This window comes from Talpa europaea, assembly GCF_964194135.1.
Source record: "Talpa europaea genome assembly, chromosome: 7".
In the NCBI taxonomy this organism is placed as follows: domain Eukaryota; kingdom Metazoa; phylum Chordata; class Mammalia; order Eulipotyphla; family Talpidae; genus Talpa; species Talpa europaea.
In genome coordinates this window covers 100,966,695-100,992,148 of record NC_140074.1, presented here as the reverse complement: position 1 = coordinate 100,992,148, position 25,454 = coordinate 100,966,695, and the positions used below count along the sequence as shown (strand labels likewise).

At 43.4% G+C, this 25,454-nt stretch overlaps 1 protein-coding gene across 1 annotated transcript; it reads left to right on the top strand.

Annotated features, from left to right (window-relative positions):
- USP22 (ubiquitin specific peptidase 22) lies at nt 1-25,454 on the top strand (the record flags this gene model as incomplete). Its single annotated transcript, XM_084238815.1, has 13 exons — nt 1-171; nt 9,449-9,581; nt 10,436-10,549; nt 11,741-11,842; nt 12,969-13,138; nt 14,457-14,604; nt 17,143-17,248; nt 19,377-19,535; nt 22,153-22,279; nt 23,122-23,213; nt 23,895-23,957; nt 24,513-24,662; nt 25,412-25,454. The coding sequence occupies 13 exons, from the start codon at nt 1-3 to the stop codon at nt 25,452-25,454; spliced, it is 1,578 nt and encodes a 525-aa protein (XP_084094941.1).

Sequence of the window (25,454 nt, the reverse complement as noted above, 5' to 3'; positions counted from 1 at the left end):
ATGGTCTCGCGGCCCGAGCCGGAGGGCGAGGCCATGGACGCGGAGCTGGTGGTGACGCCGCCGGGCTGCTCGCACCTGAGCAGCTTCAAGGTGGACAACTGGAAGCAGAACCTGCGCGCCATCTACCAGTGCTTCGTGTGGAGCGGCACGGCCGAGGCCCGCAAGCGCAAGGTGCGCCGCGCCCCTCCCCCGACAGGTTGCGGGCGGCGGAGGGCCGGAGGAGCCCCCTCCTGCAGCCCGGGGCGGCCCCGCTGGCGGGGGGCTTCTGGGCCCCGCCCTGCGGGAGGAGGGGGGAGGGGATAGCGTCAGGCCCTGCGGACCCTCCTGACTTCCCGAGCCGGCGGTGGGGGCGGGGGGCGCGCCGGGCTCGTCACGCCTCGTCCCCTCCCCCACCCTTTCGCTGTACTCCCCCCGTCTCCATCCTCCTCCCGCCCCCCATCTTCCTCAGTCAGTCCTCTGGGCCGCGTGGAAGGGGCCGGAGCAGGGGCGGGGTTTCGGTGGGCACCCGAATTGGGCCGGGGACGGCTTTGTCTTGCAGGGTTGCTTGGAACCTTGGTGCTGCGAAGGGAGGTCCCGACGTTCCAGCGCTAGGCCTTGCCTAGGAACCCTCCGGGGTGCCAGGGCTCGGGGGTCGCGATCGGTGCGCTGAGTTAAAAATAAGGCAAAAAAAAACTAAAGAGACAAAGGCTATCCGGGGCTCGTCCGGTGGTCTGCTGTGGGTCAGGCCCCCGCCTCCATCTTGAATGTGTATTTATGTTGGGGTATCTGGGCCAAGGAAATGGTGCCGGATGTCTGCACATGGGGGGTTTAGGGTGCAGTTGTAACTGCAGTGCTTGGACAGAATACTTCACGGGGTCCAGAGTCTTAGGGAACAAATTTAGGGAGATGGCATCCCCCGCCCCTATTTCAGATTTGTGCCCGGGTGGAAGGGGTGTGTGGGGACGGCGAATCATTCCTCCGTTTAGAGTCAAACCTAAGAAAGCTTTGTCGTTATCCAGCGCGTTTAAGTTTTGGAATCACTTGGAGTTACCCGGGAGTGGATTTAAAAGAAGAAAGCACTCAGATGGGGAAGGTGGAAATTGGCTTGCCTTCTGCCACTAAGAAAGATCTCCATGAGACAGTGAGGATTGTAACAGTTTGAGTGTTGCGTTATTTTTTAGGTACACACCCCATCTAAGCCTTAGGCTTATTAATGGTTTGGAAATCAGAAAATTCCTCTCTATGCTGTTACCAAAAGAAACCTCGTTTTTACAGTGTAATGTGATTTTGCAATTTACAGTCTAACTTTGGGAGTTAGGCAATTTCACCTTTTATAGGAAAATTAACATCCGCTAAGATTGTAGGGGATGTTAGGCATTAGTTTTCTTTTTTATCATTAATGGTGTTGGGAAGCATTGTCCTTGGGGATGAACTAAAATCAGAGCTGAAGCATTTTTATATTCGGGTCAGAGTGAGATTCTTGCCAGTGGAATTGTGTGCTCTTAAATAGCTTGACATTGGGTAAGCAGTAGGCAGTTACCTTGTTATTGCTATACATCCTTAGTTTCTTGGTTAAGTTTATGTGATGTATGTGAGATTCACCTCTAAATTGGATTAAGTAGGGAATTTCTTGTCTTTCCCCACCCAGCAGTCTCTCCTTTCCCCCTCCCTGCTCCCCTGTAATTTTTAACAAAGCTGGAGCCAGGCTTAACCCATCATTAACTAATTTCCTAAATGGAGGGAATTTGGGGGTGGGAGGGGCTTCATGTGGCTTGGATTAATCTTAATGTCACTAGTTTAGTTTGAATGCTGTTAAACCACATCTCTGTTTTTCAGGGGTAGGAATTTGAGCTATAGACAGAGGTGGTGATACCTGTTTCTTTCAAAATTAAAGTGTGTCAGTATTGCAGTACCTTTTGGTAGGGCACCAACAATTTCCTTTCTCTTTTACTCTAAATTTTTGAAGGATCGTTTGCTACTATCAGTTCGGGTTCTTTGTGACTGTGTTTCTAGCACACTCTAGTGGCCAGCCAAGAAAGAGTTAGTGTGAGAAATAGTTTAAACCCTTTAACAGTACTTCTTTGGTTTTAACAATATGAAGTTCTTATAATAATACTTCAACTTAAGATACAGTTAACAACTTTGTAAACAAATAATGGTGCCTTTTGGAGTTGATACTCTCTAGTATAGCTACAGTAACGAATTCCTGGATGAACAGAGTTTTCTCATAAATAGAAGTGGATTATGGTTTTTATATCCAAAGTTTGATTATCTTACCACTTTAAGATTTGTGTGTGAAAATAGAAATTGGCAATAAGACATCAGAAATTTTCAGTTTCACTAGCTCTTAGGACTTAATAGTTTGCACTATATGTTGAAATTACAGACACATGTAGTGTCAGGACTCTGTATATGTATGTGTATAGGGACAGGTAATTGTTTTTAAATAATCATTTCTCTTTGAACTGTAACTCCAACATTTTGCAGTAGCTTATCTGAAAAACACAGAGCCCTTTTAGTAGCTATAGTAAATATGTTTACCAAAAAATACTTTTTACCACAGTGATTGAGTTTTTAAACATTGTTAGTAATTTTGGACCATTAATGATTATGGTTTAATTTAAGCAATAAGCTGGAGGATTGGAAACTGCTTTCAAAGATTTCTAAGGCACAGCCTTAAAGTAGAATAATTTCATCCTTTTGAACGTTACATTCAGTCCAGGATCAACTCTTACTCCTTAGTTTCTGTCTCTAGTAATTGAAATCTTAATTGTCAGAGGGCCATTTGAATAGCAGGTGTCAAGATAATAGCTGCTTTAAAATTCAGAGTATTTGTAGATAATCTGTAGAAATCCCTACATAGGATATATTCCTATGTAGGGTAAGCACATGTAAAGGAATACATAAGTAATTTAGGGGCTGAAATTGGTAAGTTTTACTGGATAAAGCTTGAGATTTGTGAATCCATATAGTTTTCAAAAATAATTACAGAAGTGATAATATGAGTATGTTCTCTGTGTGTAAAAATGGAACACCTTAAAGGTTTAGGGAACAGACAAGTGAACTTTCCCTGGTCTCAGGTAATCACTGTTAAGATCTTTTTGCTACCTGGGTCTTCTAGATTTTTTTTAAAGTTGAAATGCATGTATACATATAAAGCAAAGTTAAATATTTTTGTTTCTGTCTATGTACATGTTCTTACTATTTATATTGTTTTCATTTGTTGCCTACTCATGGATTTCATTTCTTAGCTCTGCAATTAATAGTTCACTGAATAGAAATAGCAGTTTGTATTTTCCTTTTTAACAAGGTTTCAATTTGGAGGACTTAATTTAGAATTTGTAAAATTTAAACTTGGTAATAGTTTAAAAGATGAATAATCTTAGGCAAGATAGTTTTCACTGTACATCTGTTTGGTTTGCTGAAGGATTGAAATGTGATTTGTGTACTTGACATCAAACCTGTGGTACATTTAGAAAGTGCGATTTTATGTACAGGAGGTTGCTGAAAGAAGATTAAAAACTGAATGTAAATTATAAAAATTTAAAGTAATAATACCCTAACTTCCATTTTGTTTATTTTGGGGATATGTCCTTTTTTAAAGTAAACTTAATTCTTTTCCAAAATTTTTTTCCTTTGAGGGGTTAATATTTTGTTTCATTTAATTGAGGAATCTTTCAAATAATTAAAACAAAATACTACATCATTCATACAAAGTAAGGAACAGTCCTAACAGGCCTTTTCAAATGAAAGGTTTAAAATGGGAAAAGTTTTTAATTGTAAAGTTTCAATTTTAAAATAACTATAGGTTGATATGCAGTTATAAAATATAATACAAGGAGAACCAGGGTACATTCCATCTTTGATGCAATCCACCTGTCTTATTCAGATTTCTTGTTTTACTTGTACTCATGCATGTGTGTGTTTAGTTCTATGCAAATTTATATTAAAATAGCTTTAGACATAAAAACTTGTAAGAATAATAATACTCTCTTACCCCTTTTGAAAACATCTATGGTGTAATCATCAATATTGATACTATGAACTATGAACTTTAAATCAAAGTAGCCATTATTTTACGAGTAGAATGAATTTATTCTGAGTTTATTGGGGAATCACCAGAGGAATTGCAATTAGGGAAATGAACGCTGTGGTGAACCATAGGCAAATTCAGAATACAAGCTAGAGGGGGTTGCTTTTATAGAGGAAAGTAGGGAATTGGGAGAGAGTTTACCCCAAAATAATCCTTTGTACTTTGCTCACCTCTACCCTAACCAAACCCTTGGATCCAATGAGCTCTACTCCATTTTCAGAATATCTTATTTACTTAAAAATAATGGTCACCAGGGACCTCCCCTGGTGGCGCAGTGGTTGAGCACTGGGCTGTGAAGCTGCCAGAAGCCTCTGCAGCGCTGGTTTGATCCCCAGCCACCGGTGAGGGTCCCACATGGCACAACAGACATCTCCTGCTGCGCCCACTGCTCCCCTCAGCGGTGTGTTTCATCGGTCTGCCTGTTCCGTTCCCCACTCTGGCTCTGGTGAATTCTCTCGCCTTCCCCCGCTTCTGACTGTGCCCAGTGCTTGTACAAATAAATAAATAAATAATTAAAAAAAAAAAAAATGGTCACCACTGTAAGAAGAAAATGAGTATCATATACTGCTATCTAAATTCATCAGTTTTTCCATTTGGGTATGCTTGGCTAAGCTGTTCTTGATCAGAGTTCTCTGCCGTAAAAGTTACCTTTTCACTTTTTAAAAAAAATATATTTATTTATTTATGCATACAAGAGCTGGGATGCAGGCCAGAGATGCGGGGTAGATGGGAAGTGGTGTGAAAGGATTCACCATAGACAGAGTGGGGAACAGAACAGGCAGACTGAAATACACTGCTGAGGGAGCAGCGGGAGAGCCAGGAGAGGTCTGCTGCGCCATGTGGGTTGCTCCCTGGGATTGAAGGGGATTGAACTCATCCTGCAGAGGCTGCGGATTGCCTCATGGTGCGGTGCTTAACCCCTTGCGCCACCAGGGAGGCCTACCTTTTCACTTTTGATTTAAAAAAGTAGTTTCAGGCTATTTTAACATTAAATATCCAGTTTATTTAAAATTGTGTTATTGAGGTGAAATTCACTTAACATAAAATTAACCACTCTAGACAATTTTGGCTATACAGTTAATATCCCACCTCTATGGCCTCCCCTGGTGGCGCAGCAGTTGAGTGCTGGGCTGCGAGGCTGTCCGCAGCCTCTGCAGCACTGGTTCGGGAGGGTCCCATGAAAAAAAAAAAATCCCACCTCTATCAAATTTCAAGTAATTTTCATCTGCTCTCCATTGTCTTTCTCTTCAGTCCCTGGCAACTTCCTCGATTTGTATTATCTGTAGATATACCTATAATGAATATTTCATATTAGAATATTTCATAATATTCACTAAATCTTGGTGTGCAGCTTCTCCCAGCATGTTTTCAAGGTTCATCTGTGCTGTAGTCTGTGTCAGTACTTGATTCCTTTTATAACAGCATGATATTCCATGGCCGATACACCACACTTGCATATCTGGTTCATTCGTTGGTGGATATTTGGATTGTTTCCATTTTTTAATTGTTATATATTACTCAGGGTTTTTTTTTGTTTGTTTGTTTGTTTTTTTGGCCCATGGTTTTAGTATCCATGGGTGATTCTTGCCTGAATAAATTGTCACTATAATGATTTTGAAATTATTTGGGCTTTTCCTTACAACATTTAAGAGATGAACTTCTTTTGTGAAGAAGACTAGTGAGTATGTGTATGTTCTTTTATCTGATGTATAGTAGCCTACTCTTTTTTTAAAAAAAAGATTTATTTATGCATACAAGAACTGGGGTGTAGGCCAGAAGTGCAGATACAGAGTGGGAAACAGAACAGGCAGATCTACTGAAATACACTGCTGAGGGGAGCAGCTGGCAAGACCTGAGAGGTGTGCTGTGCCATGTGGGTTAGCTCCCTGCCTGGGGATTAAACTCATGCTGAGCAGTGGCTTGGGATAGCTTGATAGCCCTGAGATTTTAACCCTTGCACCACCAGGGATGCCCAGTAATCTACTCTTATACATTTTCATGCCCAAATTGAGCTAGAATGGCCCAGAATTGTTCATGCCTGGGATATGTGGCAAATCACTGATGTTTATGTATGTATGTCACTTTTGTGACATATACATCACTGGGGTGCTTGAGACTGCATGTTGGGGAGCCCCAGTTATGAAATCTGATTCACTGCCTTAAAATAAATACTGAGCATGGAGTTTAGAGATGCAGTTGAATAGTGAATATGTGTGTGCATGTACTTGTATTTGAGACTTTCTTCTCAACCTGATAGTATCAGGAAGTGGTAAATTTCTGTGATTGTAATTGTAGCTGTCCTGCCTCTACTTAATTGTTACAGTTCCTTTTTCTGCATCAGAATCCTTGAGACATTTTTCTTTAGGCAGAATATTTTTCTTACATCAAGTTCTATAAAAGAACAGGTGATAGTTTCAGATTTAAATTACAGGGCTTACTTTTAATGATTTTTAAACGTTTGTGTATTGTACAGGGGGAAAAACCGTATTAAGTGCTGAAATTTTGTACTTACCCTGATCACTTTATATTTTCAGAGTATTGTTTGTCTTGATAGTTTCTTGTTACATAAATGTAATTAGATTGTTTAGTAAGCTCAACAGGATTTTTTTTTTTAAGATTTATTTATTTATTTATCTATTTATTTATACAAGCACTGGGTACAGTCAGAAGCGCGGGAGGGTGAGAGAATTCACCAGAGCCAGAGCAGGGAGCAGAGCAGGCTGAGTGATGAAATACACTGCTGAGGGGAGCAGTGGGCGGCAGGAGAGGTCTGCGCGCCATGTGGGACCCTCGCCCGGTGGCCGAGGATCGAACCAGTGCTGCAGAGGCTGTGGGCAGATTCGCAACCCAGCGCTCAACCGCTGCGCCACCAAGGAGGCCCTCAACAGGATTTTTTTTTTTGAAAATCATGATCGTGCCTTTAAAATATTTGAGTGGTAAAAGAAAGAACATCTCTTAAACTTTTCCATTCTTTACATCTGTATATGTGATGAACAGTAAATAGATTCTAGCTTGTGGTTGTAACTAAGAATCTTCAGAAATCTGTAGCTAAGGGAAATTTTCCATGATACTTGAAAGTGTCATTTATTAGGCCTCCCAGGTAGTGCAAGGGGTTAAAGCACCGTATTGTGAAGCAATCCACCACCTCAGCAGCGTGAGTTCGATCCCCAGCCGGCCAAGGAGCAACCCACATGGCGAGGCAGACATCTTCTGTCTCGTCCACTGCTTCCCTCAGCAGTGTATTTCAGTCAGTTTGCCTGTTCTCTTCCCACTCTGTCACTGGTGAATCCTCTCAGCCCCCGCATCTCTGGCCTGCACCCCAGCTTTTGTATGCATAAATAAATAAATCTTTTTTTTAAGTGTCATTTATTATACATCAGCTATATCTACATGTGTAACGTAAATTTCCTCTGTATTACTGAGAGCAATTATAGTTAATTCTTGGTTTATCATTGGGAGACTAGATAGTACAACTATTTTAGAAAAGTCTGTAAAATAAGCCTCTGCCTCCTGTGCCATTGCCTGAGAGCGGTGATTTTCAACTGGGAGGGGGTTCTGGTAGGGAGAGGAGGGGTGCTGCTCAACATTCTGCAATGTACAGAAAGCCAGTGCCCTTGTTGGTTCTCTCTGTCTCTCTCCCTCTCCGCTCCCCCCCCCACACACACACACAGACAGACACACATACAGAATTATCAGTCCCAGATGACCATTGTGCTACTGTTGAAAATCCCTCCATTGGGACTAAAATAAACGCTTCAAATTGCTTTTTTTTTTTTCAAAGTAGTCTAACCATTGGGAATAATTGTTTAATCAGGAAGAAAGCATTTTTAAAGGTCTGATTGGAATTTTGAGTAGAGATAAAATTGTACATGGAATTGAAAGATGACTAACCTCAGTGTGCAGGTTCTTGTAAGGCTGTGATTCTGGAACCAGAGCCCTGGGATCTGCAGGACTGCCTAAACCCTTTGGCACTGGGGAGTTTGCAAATTCTCATAGGTGCCAGCTTGGGCCTGCACATGAGAGCCCGCTGTCACAGAGCATCTGTAATCTCCTCAGAGAATGTGTATGGTTCTAGATTGCCTAATTTTCTCCTGTCCTAGTTCTTCAGCCACAGGCTTTCATCTTCATGCCCAACTCATCTTTTGTCAACTCTGCCTCTTCTAAAGTGGCTGAAGATGTTACTCACATCCCCATGCAGCGTTCCTTAAAGTAGCTACCATCTCAGTAAAGTCCATGATTGATGTTTATGTATTAATAGAGTTTCAAGGCCAGTCTCAGGCCCTGCCCTCCCTGTACCCTCCCTTCTACGTGGATATTCAACGGTCCCAGCCAGGCTTGGCACTTGCCCTGATATTGTGACATGTGCAGAGTTCAGAAGGGGCTGCTTCTGATAAAAGTGGGAGATGTGGGCCTTTGGGGTCCATAGGACCCCTTCTAGCTGTGTCCTTCCTGGCTGTGGGGTCACAATTGTCTGTACTCTTTCTTCATACATCAGAAGAGCTCGAAACCTTTATGGGATGAGTGTAAGGACTGAATGTGACAAATTGGTTGAAAGCCCCAGTACCAGTGTCCAGTATACATTCAGCACATTCATAGTACATAATATTCATGTTGCCAGCCTTTGTTTTTTGAGACTTTTTCTGTTGTAACCCCTGTACTCTTTATTTTCCACCATCTCCCCCATCTGCCTCCCTCCCCATCAAAACAAGCAAATTACATACTGTGGTATCATCCCAGAGAGTCCAGTCTGATTGCCTGAGGGACTTAACACAAGAGTGAATGGCATACTGTGCTGGAACACAGTAGGTTATCGCTTGGGTTGGGTGTGTGAAAACTACATCCCGCTGTGCTGCATTTACAATTGTAGGTTTCTGTTCTTGGTCATAAATGTTCTTGTAGGTTCTGGTTCTTGGCCATAAATGTTCATTTTTCTTATTCTTGTATATTGCTTTGAGTCATGTTCCACTTATTTATTGCTTCTGAGTTTACTTGAAGTGATGCCTTGTTAAGGGTGCCAAGGTTGTGAGTTGCTGGCTTGGACTGGGGCAGGAGCTGGGAGTTGGGACATCTACTGGAACTCTGACGAGAACCAGAGTAAACATCCCAGCAGTTCATGGATTTTATTTTATTAACTTAATTTGTGGCTGTAGATAGAGTTTTCCTCTATGGAGCTAGCTTTGAGCCAGGTGAAGTCAGTATCTTTTGGGATGATTGAAAGCATTAACAAAATGACCTTTTGGTATGGTAAGACTTAGAGACAAAATCCATGCTTCCCTTTTCTCATAACGGTAACCATTGTGGAACTCCACTGGAACAGTTTTCTCTGAGCACTGGCAAAACATGTGCTGCTGTTTAATTTTCTTCTTTGAATTGCAGGCAAAATCCTGCGTCTGTCATGTTTGTGGCGTCCACCTGAACAGGCTCCACTCTTGCCTCCACTGTGTTTTCTTTGGCTGTTTCACAAAGAAACATATTCACGAACATGCAAAGTCGAAACGGCACAATCTGGGTAAGGCACCCTCCTGAGCTGTCCTGCTGGATATTAGGAAGTCATTGCCCCCACTTTCTGCTCTTTGAATTTTGATTTGCAGTTCCACTCTTCAAAAAAAATCCACTTCTTTTATCTAAAATAATATGTGACCTCCTTATAAAACTCCACAGGGAAAACAAGCAATAAACTTGAGCTGTGAAATACCAGTGTAGCACTGCTTTCTAGGTTCCTCGACCCTTGGTGGGAGCTTTCGGAAAAAAAAATACACCTATCTCATCTGCTTCGGATAAACTATCTGCAGTGGAAAGAAATCCCTTTGTAATAGTGGTGCTCTGTGATTTCAGAGTGGGACATGGTGCAAACAATCTCATTTCTCAAAACCTTTTATTTACATCTTCAATTGTGTTAAGTTCTATTTTAAGGTGATGTAACTTTTTGAAAAATATTTATTTTGTGGGAGAACTGGACAGTAGGCCAGAGGTGCGGGGGTTGAACGGATTCACCAGAGACAGTGTGGGGAGAAGAACAGGTGGATTTACTGAAGTACATTGTTAAGGAGAGCAGTGGGCGAGACAGGAGAGATCTGCTGCTGCGCCATATGTGGGTTAGCTCCCCAGCTGGCCTCAAACTCAGGCCATAGTGGTGATAGCGCTGAGACTTAACCCCTAGGCCACTAGGGAGGCCCAACACCTTTTCTTTCTTTCTTTTTTTTTTTTTTTTGTGGGACCCTCGCCGGCAGCTGGGGAACGAACCGGCGCTGCAGAGGCTACAGGCAGCCTCGCAGCCCAGCGCTCAACCGCTGTGCCACCAGGGGAGGCCCAACATCTTCCCATTTTTAATTAAATTTTGACTGCCTTCCTTTCTCTCTTCAGCCATAGAGCTTATGTATGGAGGTATCTACTGCTTTTTGTGTCAGGACTATATATATGACAAAGACATAGAGATAATTGCCAAAGAAGAACAGCGGAAAGCTTGGAAAATGCAAGGTTTGTTTTTACCTACTTTTACACACGTGATTGCTCTCTCACTTCCCTCTAGTCTGTCAAGGACAAAATTCACCAAGAGAAAGAAAATATCCAGGGAGATAGCAGCTGGGTTTTTACAGATTGGGTTCCAATTGGTAGAAGGTGCCCCCATACCTCCTCCATCCCTCCTGTGGTTTAGTGGAGCCAGGTGAGGTGACTGGCTGCCACTAGCATGTCCACAGCATCCTGAGTGACTCTGCCCAGGCTACCGTATGAGCCCCAGGGAACCCCATATGTCTGCAGGTACTATGAAGGGCTCTGCCAAGCTAACAGGATCACTGTTTTCAAAGAAATGTAAACCCAGCATGTTTTATACATTCTTGCCTTAAGTACTGCTTTAAAAACCACTCATTGTTTGAGAATGAAGTAATAGAAATAAAGACTCTCTAATCAGAATGATTTTATATTTAATAAACCTTCTCCCAGAGAACAGTCTCTTTAGCTTTTTATTCTTTCTCTCAAAAATCTAATTACATTGTAACTAAGTCATTATTTCTTGGTGCAAAATACTTAAGCCACAGGGCTAAGTGATGCATGTCATGGAATAAAATGGAACTCTCCTAAAGTCATTTCAGAAAGTCTGTCTATTGGTGATATGCTCTCTTTTAAGTGTATTGAATTATGCAGAAATTTTAGGTGGCGTAAAACCAGTGCCTCTGAGTGAGTAGGGTGTGTATTGGGATAAAAGGTAATTCTTAGTATTTACACCTTTACTGTCTTTCTTTTAAATCTTTTGTGGGTGCAGATGTTCAAGAAGATATATATTTAAAAATATTTATCTTCTCTCAGTTTCACTCATTCATTGGAGGTACTTCCCATTGGCTCTGAGGTTACTGTCTCTCTATATTCAAGGCAAGAGTCTCTGAAAAACAACCTAATATGATAAGACTATCATTAGTATTAGCATAGCTTTAATTAGAGGTATTGCTTTCCTTGCAGGAAGCATAGCTCATGCACAGAACATTCTCCAAAAGAAAACCCTTTATGTGTTCTCTTAGCCCTCCCTGGTCTTGTTGGGTTTTAGACGACTTCATGTTTAATGTTCTCTTTGAAATATAACCTCACAAATAGTGTATCACTATCAGTTTTTACTTAACAATACTCTTGATAAAAATGTAGCTAATGGTACCTGACTGTCCTTCATCTGCTTAGGTGTTGGAGAGAAGTTTTCAACTTGGGAACCAACCAAACGGGAGCTTGAACTGCTGAAACACAACCCAAAAAGGCGAAAGATCACCTCTAACTGCACCATTGGTAGGTGGAGGCCATGCTTGAATGTTCGTCTGATTAGACTAACTTATTTCTCACTTACTACTTATTTCTTATGTGGGTTTCATAACACAATTCCCTTTAAGCACTGAATGTCTGTCCTTCATCAATTTGCTCACCACCCACTTCTTGAGTACCTGTTTTCTGCAGCAGGCTTGGGGGCAGTGATTGGGAGAATGGCCATGGCCCTGCCTCATGACCCTCAGAGTCTACTCTTGTAAAAAGATTCAAGTGTACTCTGGCCAGGTTAAGGCGGCATGCAGCCATTCAGGGAGAAAAGTGTGTTAGTGTTTTCTGACTTGACTACATTTATATATTTTAGAAACGTGTAAAACGGAGAGGCTCCATTTTGACCTGGCCAGTTGTAGAATACCTTTGAATGAGTCTGTGAAAGCATGTAATGGCTGGAGAGAGAGAGAGAGAGAGAGAGAGAGAGAGAGAGAGAGAGAGAGAGAGAGAGTGACAGTTACTCTGTAAGGTTCATATGACAATGGCAGAGGGGGGCCTCCCTGGTGGTGCAAGGGGTTAAGAAGCAACCTATGAGGGTGTCCGCAGTCACTGCAGCACGAGTTCGATACCCGGCCAGGGTGCAACCCACATGGCACAGCAGACCTCTCCTGACTTGCCCGCTGCTTCCCTCAGCAGTGTATTTCAGTCAGTCTGCCTGTTCTGTTCCCCACTCTGTCTCTAGTGGGTCCTTTTATCCCCCACACCTCCCTGGTCGCACAAGGGGAATTCAATCCCCGGCCAGCCAGGGAGCTACCCACATGTGCAGCAGACCTCTCCTGTCTCACCTGCTGCTCCCCTCAGCAGTGTATTTCAGTCAGTTTGCCTGCTCCCCACTCTGTCTCTGGTGAATCCTCTCACCTCCCGCACCTCTGGCCTATACCCCAGTTCTTGTATGCATAAATAAATAATTCTTTTTAAAAAAACGAACAGTGGCAGAAAGGTCAGACAGTTATTACCATTACGTTTCTTGCTCTTCTTGAATGAATGAGTAAAAAAAATGAACAAAGTAAATATAAAGAAGCCTGCAGTGCCTTTGGTTTCAGAGTTGCTCAGGTGCTAGTGTGCCAGCCATGCCCACTCTCCTGTCTGCTTCCTGTCCCAGGTCTGCGTGGGCTGATCAACCTGGGAAACACGTGCTTCATGAACTGTATCGTGCAGGCTCTGACCCATACACCTCTGCTGCGGGACTTCTTCCTCTCGGACAGGCACAGGTGTGAGATGCAGAGCCCCAGCTCCTGTCTGGTCTGTGAGATGTCCTCGCTGTTCCAGGAGGTGAGTTGGTTGACTTTTGTTATGACTTCTTCCTCCACGTCCTACCCTCATTAAAAAAAAAAAAAAAGATTGACTATAATAAAGGAGGGCACATTTCTAAAATCTTCTATGTAAATATTTAGTGTGTGCATTTATTATGGAAGAGACACATTTTTTTTCCCCCAAAAGGAATTGTTAGGTAACCACATCAGTTTTAGAGGCACACTGCTGGCTTAAGGGGTGAGAAGGAACCCTTTGAGGGGTGTAACAGGTGGGTGGCATTGTCTCTGTATTATACACTTGGTGATTTCACCTTCACCTCCATGTCTGCCTTCCTGATCCTAGTAAGGCATGTAGGGGTGCATGTGCCCCTTCCTGCTCTGTTCTCAAGCAGAGTGAGGTCTTCTATGGCCACACCTTCTCATGTGCTTCACTGGAAGGGCTCTGTCTTTCTGAACCTCTGCCTTAAATATCAGGTCTGTTCCTCTGAGGGACCATAGGGTGTACTCAGGTTGTGCCTGTCCTTATGTGTCCCCCAATAGTGCTTCCCTCATTGCTCAGGCCTAGGCCCAAGGTGCTTTCAGATCAGTGACTTCAGAAAGGCTCTCAGCTAAAGTGGCTTGGACTCCCAACTAAAAACCAGGGTTGTTCCTGCCCTTAGGCTGCTGACAGGATCTGGGTTCCCTTTACGTGTCAATGTACCAACAGACCTGGCCTCCTGTTTCTGTCATAACCTTTGCTGTAACATAGGCTCACCACTCACCTGTGTGTCGGGCCCAACAGTGGTAGAGGGGTGTCACAGTACATTTCAGAAAAAGTGTGCCAACGTCTTTTGGTCTAGCCTAACCCATTTCCTTAAGTACCTATACCCTGCCAATAACTGCTAAGTTACAGCAGCAAGTGCACCAAAATGGGAAATGGATAGACCAAAATTAGGAAGGTAGGTGTGCACTCACACACATGTATTTTCCTGGCTCTATTGGGAGATAAATGCTTTTAGGCTCAAGTTTGTTAATGTATAATTTAGAAACAGTAAATTCACCTTTGAGTGTATACATTTGTTTTGGCAAACTTGCATGTCATGATTCATCAATCAGGCATAATCTGTAGCAACTAAATGGCAGGAAGGGAGAAAATTACGCGCAGCCTCAATAAGTGCAGCGAGTGCAAATAAAAATATTGCTTGCCCACAACAATTGAGTAAAATTGAGTTATTCTGGTCAAACTACCCATAAGAAATTCTTGGTAGCTGTTCAGTATCTGTGTGTGTGTGTGCTTTGTGTTCAGAGTGTAGTATTTATTGCTGATGGGCATTTTCCTTTCCCTTCTCTCTGAACAGTTTTACTCTGGGCACCGGTCCCCCCACATTCCGTACAAGCTGCTACACCTGGTGTGGACACATGCCCGTCACCTGGCGGGGTACGAGCAGCAGGACGCCCACGAGTTCCTCATCGCTGCACTGGATGTGTTGCACCGGCACTGCAAAGGTGCGGCCGCACCTTTGTTCCTCCCGAGGGTGTGGGGTCAGGGCAATGCGTGTTCTTGCCAATAGAGTGGGTGTGACCTGTTAGATTTCATCAGTGTATCATATTTTCCCCCAATAAGGAAAACACCATAAGTACCTCAAAGAAGTTCTTTGTATTTTGCTTTTCAACCAGGAGGAAACATTGCTGGGTGTCCTGACCTTGCGAGGTGGCATGGCGTGGCACTGCCTCTTCTGTAGCTCAGAGCAGGAACCGTTAGTTCTCAGTTCTTGACAAGCCTTCACCTTGAGTCCTATCCTCCTGGGTTCTTCTTGGTTTGACCTATGAGGGAGCTAATTTGATGTCCCTCTGTGTTGTCATGGCTTGTGGAGCCCAGAAGCTTCTGGACACATACAACTTAGCCATCAAACCATCTTTTTTCCCTTGTGGAGCCCCCGAAAGGGCCACTGAAGTAAAGTAGCCAAAGAGCTAAGAGTGCAAAACTCAACTTGTACACTTGCTGCTCCTTCCCAGGTTCATTTCTGGCTGCAGCTTCATTTTAAAATGTAAGATTCTCACTGCAACTTGGCTCTTCTGAGTGTGGTCTTGCATCCTGGTGCCCTCACCAGGGTTCTCAGATGTGTGATAGTTTTGGGGTTTGGGGGGGAGGTGTGGAGCGCATGCAGCAGCTCTGAGGGTTAGAAATGGGAGATTGGGCCTGAAAAAAAAGTTTTGGTGGGTTCTTCCCCTGTCTCCCCCCTGCAAGCCCCCCAGTTTGAAGGCCCTATGCTGAAGTAACATATACAGGTTGTCAGCTAAAGGGTGTCCCTCAAACTTTGGGTCAGTCACCCTCGGGGCTTCTTAAGTCCATTGCTAGTGCTCTGTCCTGTGGGTCTGGGGTGAAGTCTAGCAGGCTTCATTCCTGCCAGGCTTGGTGATGCTGCTGCTGCTGCTGCTGGTTTAGGAGTGCTGGTCAGTGTGACTCAAGTGTGCCAGGGTGGCAAGTCCCCCCCTCACCTCTGACCTCTGTGCTGATGTCCTTCTGGCTGATTTTCTCTTCAGGGAACATTATCTTTCCAGGTGACTAGCCTTTAGCTCCTTCTCAGCCTCTTGGGTAGTTGGGCTGCTTTCACAGGTACCCTGTGGAATCTGGAATTACATCTCAGGCATGAGCCAAACTTGAAATTAGGCAGCTTGTTCTGATCAACGTCATGGCTTTAGGTTCTAGCTTTTTTTTTGTACTTAGATTATTTTTGCTGGAAACATAGATGATCCTATGAATATCCTAAGAATCAAATCAGAGTAGCTTAACAGCTTAGGTAAAGTTTGGTTTCCCAGCATAAAGCATAACATACAAACAGAAATGAGCCACTGTGAGAGATTATTAAATTATTCTGAGCATTTGAGAATTAGGAGACTTCTGTAACCAGAAGCTGAAAATGGATTACTGTTAAACTTAAGTTCATACCAAAATTGAAACCACTTTGGTCTACTTTTCTGACATCATTCCATTTGAAACATAAGCCTCTTATTAGAAACAAGTTCAATATAATTCTGAAATTATAATTTAAATACATAAATAAGCAAGTAAATAAATAAAAGAGGAGGAAAGACAATCATTAAAATTCTCTAGATTCATCAGCAAATAGTTCAGGCACTGTGGGAGATGGGTCAGCCAGGCCCAGGGTGTGCTTGATTGAGTGTTGCTTTTTTATGTGGTGGTGACCTTCAGGTATCTTTTGGGTTTCCTGTATATTCCCATATCCTAACATTTTGTTCCATGAATTTGAGCTCACTCTGGGTAGTGTTTTTTCCCCCTAATTTCTAGGGCAACTGCTGTCAAAATCTAATAGCCATCTTTTATTTCTCTGTAATGTTTTAATTTATGCAAGAAGGATACACACTATCCTCATTGACTAGTTGAATGAAAGTTACTAAGAATGTAAATAGAACATTACATTCCATCCCGTAAGTTTTATGTTTATGTGCCCACACTCTTATATAACTAAGATTTGTATTGAAATAGGGAGGTGGGCAGTGGCACTTCTCTAGTTACAACTGACTGGAAGACATAATGTTCCTGAAGTTCCAGAACTAGGGGCTGATGAGGTAAACAGGCTGAGTTGAGAGTCCTTCAGTGACCTTTCTGAAGAGAGGACTCTGTTTGCAACCAGCTTAGGGAATAGGGGCTCCCCTAAGAGGATTTGATCTACAGTATGTTGGGCCACTACCTCTCTGGAAAAATTCACTTTGTACATGAAAAGGAAATCAATAATTTGCCCCAGTTATTGGGCTTTTGATACATTTTGGTGCCAAGATAGAAGCTAAGGAGAGCTTAAGAAATGGAGAAGAAGAAAAAAATTAAAAACAGCTATCTGAGTCATGCCCCGTTTGCCCAGCTCATCTCTGAATAAGTGTTTTCGTGTGCCCTTGGAAATAATTGGCACATCTGCCTTGGTTGTGGCTCTGGCATGGACGGCCACATTCCTGAGTCTCTGGCTCTTGGAAACCTGCTGACTTGGGGCTGCAGATGTTAGTCACAGACCTGTGCTCTTTCTCCAGGTGATGATAATGGGAAGAAGGCCAACAACCCCAATCACTGCAACTGCATCATAGACCAGATATTCACGGGTGGGCTGCAGTCTGATGTCACCTGCCAAGTCTGCCAGTAAGTGCCAGGTGCCCGCCTGGCACCCCAGTATTCTTTTGGGATCTGTGCTGACCAGGACCTAGTTCCTATCAGAATGACTTCACTTTGGGTGCTGCTTATTGACCAGCATAGTTCATTTTCAGTTAGCAAAACTCTTGTATTCTGGCAAGTTTACATCTTTCACATTTTTTTTTTAAAAGATTTATTTACACATACAAGAACTGGGGTACAGGCCAGAGGTGCGAGTGGTAGGAGGATTCACCAGAGACAGAGTGGGGAACAGAACAGGCAGATCAACTGCAATACACTGCTGAAGGGAGCAGCGGGCGAGACTGGAGAGGTCTGCTGCGCCATGTGGGTCAGCTCCCTGGCCAGGGATTGAACTTGTGCTGCAGTGGCTACAGATAGCTTCATGGTGCAGTGACTTAACCCTTGGCACCACGTGGGAGGCCCAGCTTTAAGATTCTTTATTCTAATGTTTACTTGGTACCTCCCCAGTTGTGCCCTTAGTTATGTGTCAGCAGGATATTTGGCTGCTGCTGTGGATCCTTTGCCACAGCAATTAGATGAGAAGCAGAAATGCTGTTTGAAGCCTTGGCGTATATTGAGATAAAATAGTGCATGTAGGAAAGACATTGGAAAAACTGCAGATCCCCTGTGTGCTGAAGGTTGTCAGGACGGTGTCCCACAGGCTTGCAGCCCTTCATGTGAGGCTTCCTTGTTACTGCCCATGCCCAGGAGTGTGTTCTTTGAAGCTTTCCTCCCATCGCTCTGCTTTCCTTAGGGTGCTTGACACCGGGAATCACATAGAAGAGTCCTCCTAGGAGAAGGAATGGATCTCAGATGGCAGATTTTCGACATGTGCTCCAAAATGTCTTAATTTTAATTATTTCATGTTTTCTTTTTCTATGCCTCTGAGCTAGTGTCCTTAACTATTTACAGTTATAGTTTCTGAGCTTGGCGCACAAAGCTTTCAGCTCCAGGAGGGAGAAGCACTGATGGTGAAGTTAGCTGAACCCTTCCAGTCTACCTCGTGCACACTGATGTTTTCTGTGGTTTCTTTTTTTTTTTTTTTTTGAACCCAGTCATGATCCACAAAGATGATCTCATAAACTATGGTGAATTACCACTTGCATTTGTGTAGGATAGATCACACATTTGAAAAAGTTTTGCCTGTGAATGTTAAAAATAAAAGCAAATCCTGTTAAGTAATATAGACCATCATGGGCTATGTGGTGGTGTCCTTCTGGGCAGCTCAGACTCATAATTTTGGCCTTACAGACTGAATTCCATCCACAGGATATTATCTGGGGCTTATGTCCTATTTGATATCTGGTAGATTTTCCAACCTGCATTTTCTTTCTTTTTTTTTTTTTTTAATAGAGGCATGTTTTATTTATTTATTTATTTACTTGTTTGTTTATACATGCACTGGGTACAGTCAGAAGCGCGGGAGGGTGAGAGAATTCACCAGAGCCAGAGCGGGGAGCAGAGCAGGCAGAAGGACCGAAGTACACTGCTGAGGGGAGCAGCGGGCGGCAGGAGAGGTCTGCGCGCCATGTGGGACCCTCCTCTGGTGGCCGGGGAGCAGCCGGGGATCAAACCAGCGCTGCAGAGGCTGCGGGAAGCTTTGCAACCCAGCGCTCAATCGCTGCGCCACCGGGGAGGCCCTGCATTTTCTTTTTGTATATTTTAAAATAAATCTCTAGGAGGGAACTGGCTTTGTCAGCTAGAGCACAAACTGCAGCAGCTATGGCTGGGAGGTGCCTTGCAACTACAACTGTTACCTAGGGTAGCAGTTCCCAGACTGACAGTCTGTAGTTCAAGATGCTGCTGAAATGGATACTTCAATTCAGAACCTCTAGACATGGGGCCAGGAATTTAAATTTTTCCAAATACCCTAAAATGATCATGATGATCTTCAGGTCTGGGCATTCATTGTTTTACAAAAACCTTGGCTGTGAGTGGTTCACACACTCTCCTCCATGGGACCATGAAGGGCGTGAGCTCAGCTTTACCTGACCTGAGATGTCATTTGGACAAAGTACAGAGCTGTGAAAGATGCTGAGAAGCACCCTACCGGTGGTGCCTGTAGCCCTGTCTGTGGATGTCTATTCTCAGGTGTGTTTCTGTCTTTTTCTTTTAGTGGTGTCTCCACCACAATAGACCCCTTTTGGGATATCAGTTTGGATCTGCCTGGCTCTTCCACCCCTTTCTGGCCCCTGAGCCCAGGGAGCGAGAGCAGCGTGGTGAACGGGGAAAGCCATGTGTCAGGAACCACCACACTCACGGACTGCTTGCGAAGGTAAGAAACCTGTCTGGGAAAAAGGCCCTTCCTTGTAGGCACTCTCTTTGCCTTGAGATTGTTCAGAGAAGTATTTGATTAGGGTAAAGCCCCAATAAATTGAGGTCCACCCACGGGCCCAGCAACATTTCCTTTCACATGTCCAGTGTCGAGTATGAGAAAAGATAGGGAAAGATGGCCATACTGGTGCCCAGTTGCTCATACTGATTTGTCAGTTTTGTGAGACAGCTGGCTATTTCTCTTCTGCACCCAACCCCCCATAAACCAGCAGAGACCCAGAAAGCAAAACTTAGAAATTGCTCACCTTTTGTGGCTATACATACAATAGAGTATGCCCTGAGAAGGACTGCCTTTCCCATGGGGCATGGCCTTTTCTGTGGGTGATGTGAAAATCTGGAGTTTTGCACTTTTAGCTGTCCAACTACAGGATCAATTTAACAAGTAATGAGGTTTGGGTGTAAGTGCTACAAGACGCATTTGAGTAGCTATTACATACCACTATGGAGCAACCAGAGACCCTTCCTAAATTTGATTTTAATTAAGCTTAGTGTTTTTGCCACCTTTGTTTTCTTTCATTCATACTAAATAGAGGTCACTGCAGATAAGTCCTTGTTGGCTGGAAGTGTAGTCCATCTTTTTATCTTAATGTGGTCAGCAGGCTCAAAAGTTCATGTTTAGAATTTTAAAATACAGGAATTTTATTACACTGATAGCTCCAGATAGTGTGGTGAGAGGCAGCTCATAGGTGCAGTGTGTGTTTACCTGCATTTACCAGATCAGAGTTCCTGCAAGGTTCTAAACAACAGAAACTGACTCTGGTTAACTTATTCAGGTGGGGGTATTGCGTAACCCATTTGCTTTCAGGAATTCTCCAAATGTGGTGGGAGGGGAGGTAGATACAGTAGATGCTTGAGGAGGGATGAGTCAGCCTCTATTTTCCTTCCTTAATTCCTTTACTTATAAGTCTGTCTTGTAATCTCTTGGTCTTGTAATCTCCTTCAAATCCATAGGCTTTCGCCCCCTCGTTTTCTTTCCTTGACATTTCTGTGGTGAAAAAACAAGGCCGTTGGTCCAGAGAATTCCTCACACTTGGGTTTTGCATTCATGGGTTCATTCTTGCATATTGTGTGAATTTGCTCAGATAACCTTGCCTGGCCTTCCTCCTCCTCCAGTTGCTCACTTGGTCCGTACACTCCCACTTTTGGACTTCTCACAGGTCAGGCAGTGTCAGCTTTGCTCAGAAGGGGGTTCATTTTGCCTGAGGCAAAAGGACAACATTTCCAAAGGATAAACAAAGATTTTCAGACCCATGTGTGAAGAGATTGAATTTTTGGTTTTTTAGCCTTAAAACCTTAAAATTTTGCATATATTACAGTGGAATATTTGTGTTAGGAATTTTTATCTTTGGTAGCTACCTCCTATACCAAAGATATTTACTAATTTACCTGGGCATCTTTCTGACTATATTGTGATACACCTTACCATTAGAAAATTACCTTTTCCGTTTTTTTTTTAATTGAGCTTTTAATTTGAGATAGTTGTCATTTCCCATGTCATTGTGAGAAATAAACCCAGTTTCCCCCGAAGTTGATATCTTGTAAAATTATGAATCAGTATCACATCCAGGATATTGATGTCCATGCAGTCAGGATATGGGGCACATCCATCCCCACAAGGCCCCTCGCCCCACACCTGCCTCCCACCACCACTGACTCCGTCACCTCTGGCAACTGGGAGCTGTTCTCCATTTCTGTAAATCCCACATTTCAAGAATGTACTGTGAGTGGAATCATCTGTAACTTGGGGGTTCGCTTTTGTCACTCATAAATTCTTGGGAGATTCAGCCAGGTTGTGTGTGTCAATCATATAGCCTTGTTAGTGCTGAGTAGTATTCCATGAGTCCATGCACCACAGTGTGTTCAGCCATTGGCCCATCCATGAGGACACCTGGGCTGCCTCCAGGTTGACATTTCTGTTATAAGTAAAAGTAATAACAGTACTGCTCTGCCCTTTGTGTGTGAATGTATGCTTTCATTTTTCTGGGGCAAATTTGATTGATGGGTCTTATGGTATGTAGAAAATTAATACTATTTTACCAGACTTGCCATTAAAAATTTTAAGATAGGGGGCCTCTGTGGTGGCCTAGGGGTTAACTTTCAGTGCTACCGCCTCGAAGGCCTACCTTGACATACTTAGTTCAATTTCCAGTCAGGGAGCCAACCCACATGGCACAGCAGACCTCTTCTGTCTCGCCCACTGTTCCCTTAACAGTATATTTCAGTAGATCTGCCTGTTCTGTACCCTACTCTGTCTCTGGTGAATCTTCTTACCCCCTACACCTCTGGCCTACATTCCACTTTTGTGCAGATTAAATAAAAAAAATCTTTAAAAAAGAATAATTTTTTAAAAAAAATTAACATAAGTGTTTTGAAAGTGATAGGGAGGAAAAAAAGAAAATATTTCTTTCATTATGAAATTACAAACATCCCTAACTGCATTATGTGCTTTTTAGTAGGGAAATTAACCCTTTGAAAGTAATAAAGTGTTTCTTTTTCTCTCCTTACTTTTTACCTCTTCCATTTTTTTTCCCTAAACGTACTTTTTGAATACCTTGTAGATTTACCAGACCAGAGCACTTAGGAAGCAGTGCCAAGATCAAATGTAGTGGTTGTCATAGCTACCAGGAGTCCACTAAACAGCTCACCATGAAGAAGCTGCCCATTGTGGCCTGTTTTCATCTCAAAGTAAGTTTTCCAGAAAATAGACTCCACTTATGACTCGATTTTGCATCTCTAATACAGGTTAGAGCCTATTGATTTGGGTAGAGTGCTTTTATAATTGCAGTGGGCTCAGTACCAAGCACTGAAGAGACAAGAGGCTAATCAGCTATAAACCCTTTTCCTGTCTATTTCCTATAGAGGATTGTTGTAAATAAAAGGTAATTTCCAAATGAAATAGGATGTGAGTTACATACTGCACTGGGAAGGAAGATTTTTAATACGGTTTCACGACTCCTCGTACCTCCTTCCTCCTCTCCAAGCTTTCTCTTTCTCTTTTACTTTTAAAAGCAGTGACCCTCAGCATTATGATCTAGTCAGGGGTCAGCAGGCAGGTTTTTCCTGTAAGGGTTCAGATAGCATATATTTTGAACTTTGCAGCCACATATGATCTGTTTCATAGTCTTCTGTGTTTTATTGTATAATCCTTTAAAAATGTAAAAACAAAAAAAGGCATTCCTAGCTCAGCAGCTGGATTTGGTGGGCCCTGATCAAGTCAAAGGAATGCACCGTCTGGTCAGAGGAACCACGTTTACTTTTGCTAGTGCCACGTTTACTTTTTTTGTACCCCTGATGATTATGACTTTGAACATTCATCTCATTTCAAGACATGACTCGAACCCCATATGTTAGAATTACGTGGATTAATAGTATGTTATTTAATTTATAAGATCTAATGTGGCCAAAGGCAATTCAGAAAACAAATGAAAAGTCCAGTTTGGGGACTGCACAGAGAAGCACTAGGGGGAGTCCTTTACAGCTTCCATTTTTCCCTCTCCCTTTTGTCTCCATCTTTCCCATTTCTGTAGCGATTTGAACACTCAGCCAAACTGAGGCGGAAGATCACCACCTATGTGTCCTTCCCCCTGGAACTGGACATGACCCCCTTCATGGCATCCAGGTATGTACAGGCTTGTCAGCTGGGTCTGGTGAGGGTTGTGGCTCCATTAGGTATATGATTGCCACGGGGCCCTGAGGAGGTGGTGATAATGTTAATGTAACCCGACCTGTCTAAAACTTTGCTGGAAAGTGAAGGCACACTTTAGTTTAATGAATTGCTTTTCTCCAGATATATTTCAACTTTGCATTTTCCTTAGTAATCATTTGTCAACTTTCAGGCTGTCAAGATAGGATCACAGTGAGAGAGCAGCATTTTTAGCTGATGAAATTGATTATAGATACAGATAAACTGAATTGATTTTGTAGTGGAAGATTCCATTTCTCTTTTTCAAATCTTTGTGCCATAGACCACTTGTAATGTACCCTCCCACAAAACCGCAGGACCATACTTCCTTGGAAGGGTCTGGGGATGGTCACACCTCAAGAGTGGCAGCAGATAGAAGTAGGGGCCGGGCTTCATGCCAAGGCAGTTCACTTAGCCAGCCTGATCTCGGTTTCCCCGCTTCATCTCAGGGATAACCTATCTTAAAAGGAGAGTCTTTGGAAGAGCTGGAAATCATATCTAAACCATCTCTAGCACAGGTCTGATATAGTAGACCCCCAATGATATTGATGTTAATTTTCAAGTCCTGTGTTTCTGACTCATTTTAAATGATACTGAGTTTGCTGTTTTGTGTTACAGCAAAGAGAGCAGAATGAATGGACAGTACCAGCAGCCAACAGATAGTCTCAATAATGACAACAAGTAAGTGGCATCTGCAGGTGTGAGCTGAGGGAGCATACTTTCGGGGAGCCCCCAATAGCCTTTCTCAGAGACACAGCTATGTTTATGAGTGACAGTGATGGAGCTCTTACTTCTTTGGATTACTGACTGACTTCCGGTCTGGCTGTCCATTGACCTATGTTAAAAGTACTTAGCCCACATTAGGAGAGGACTTTCACATCTGCATCATAAAGATTCCCTCCTCTTGTGGGGTGTGATCCCTCCTCCGCTGGCTACATTTTGCCCTCCCTCACTATCCTTCCCCCATCATCATGACAGGGAGGGTGAAAGGGTAAAGGTACCACAGTCCCTGCCAACTCCATTTGCCATTACCACTCTACTTACTACAGCGATGCAGCTCAAAACAGAGTAGTGGGCAGGCCTTTTTGCCCTCTGTGTGTCGGCTTTAACTCCTAGGGTGCTATATCTGGGGTCAGCGGTGCTACTCCTCGCTGTGCAAGCTCTGACTGCATGGTTTCTGATGGTGAAAAAGTTGAGCTTTCTGCTTTTCTCCCCACTCTTTTCCTTCCAAACTAGGTATTCCTTGTTTGCAGTCGTTAACCACCAAGGGACTCTGGAGAGCGGCCACTACACCAGCTTCATCCGGCAGCACAAGGACCAGTGGTTCAAATGTGATGATGCCATCATCACCAAGGCCAGCATCGAGGACGTGCTGGACAGTGAAGGGTATGTCCAAGTGGCACTTGTCTCCTGCTTTTACAGCCTCATCCAGTGGCACACTTTTTCAGTGTACCATTTGGAGATGTTGCCCTCTAGTTGCTGAAGTAATGAGTTAATGAGGCCTGTCTGCACAGCACACCAACCTCCATCAGTTGTCAGGTAGGAAAGAGACCAGGGTGCTCTGGATAAGATAGTGGGTTTGCATTAACCACAGAACCCCTCTCTTCTGTGAAAGCTCTTCTCTCCTTTACCCATTCTGTTCCTTCCTGGCTTTCTTCCTTAGCCTTGCCAAGTCCTTGTTCTTGAGTTCCAGGATGAGCTGCCATGAGCTTTGAGGCATCTGGACTTTGTATTTAATGGGGCCACCCCTTTAACATTATGCATAGTGGTATTTGAGAGGACAGACTTGGCAGTAAGGAAGCCAGAGTGGGGCTGGGTTTAGACTGGACCCCACTGTGGGAGTCCTACAAATAAACAGTCCCGCCCCCAAAGGCAGTGGCAGTAACACATAAGAAGCCAGGCTCTAGAACCATATGGAGGCAGGGCCCTGGGGCAGACAGAATGGAGTGGCATAGGCATTAAGTGGAGTGCTTTACCACACGTTTTGGGAACTAAAATCCAAAGCCATCCCACCAAGAAATCTGACTACACACCTGTGTAGAGGCCACGGTTCCTGTGTTCTCAGTTGGGGAAGGGTGGTTCTTTTGTAACTCAGGAATTTGAATGTAAGTATGCTTCTCTCTTCACCTTTGCAGATACTTACTGTTCTATCACAAACAGTTCCTGGAATATGAGTAG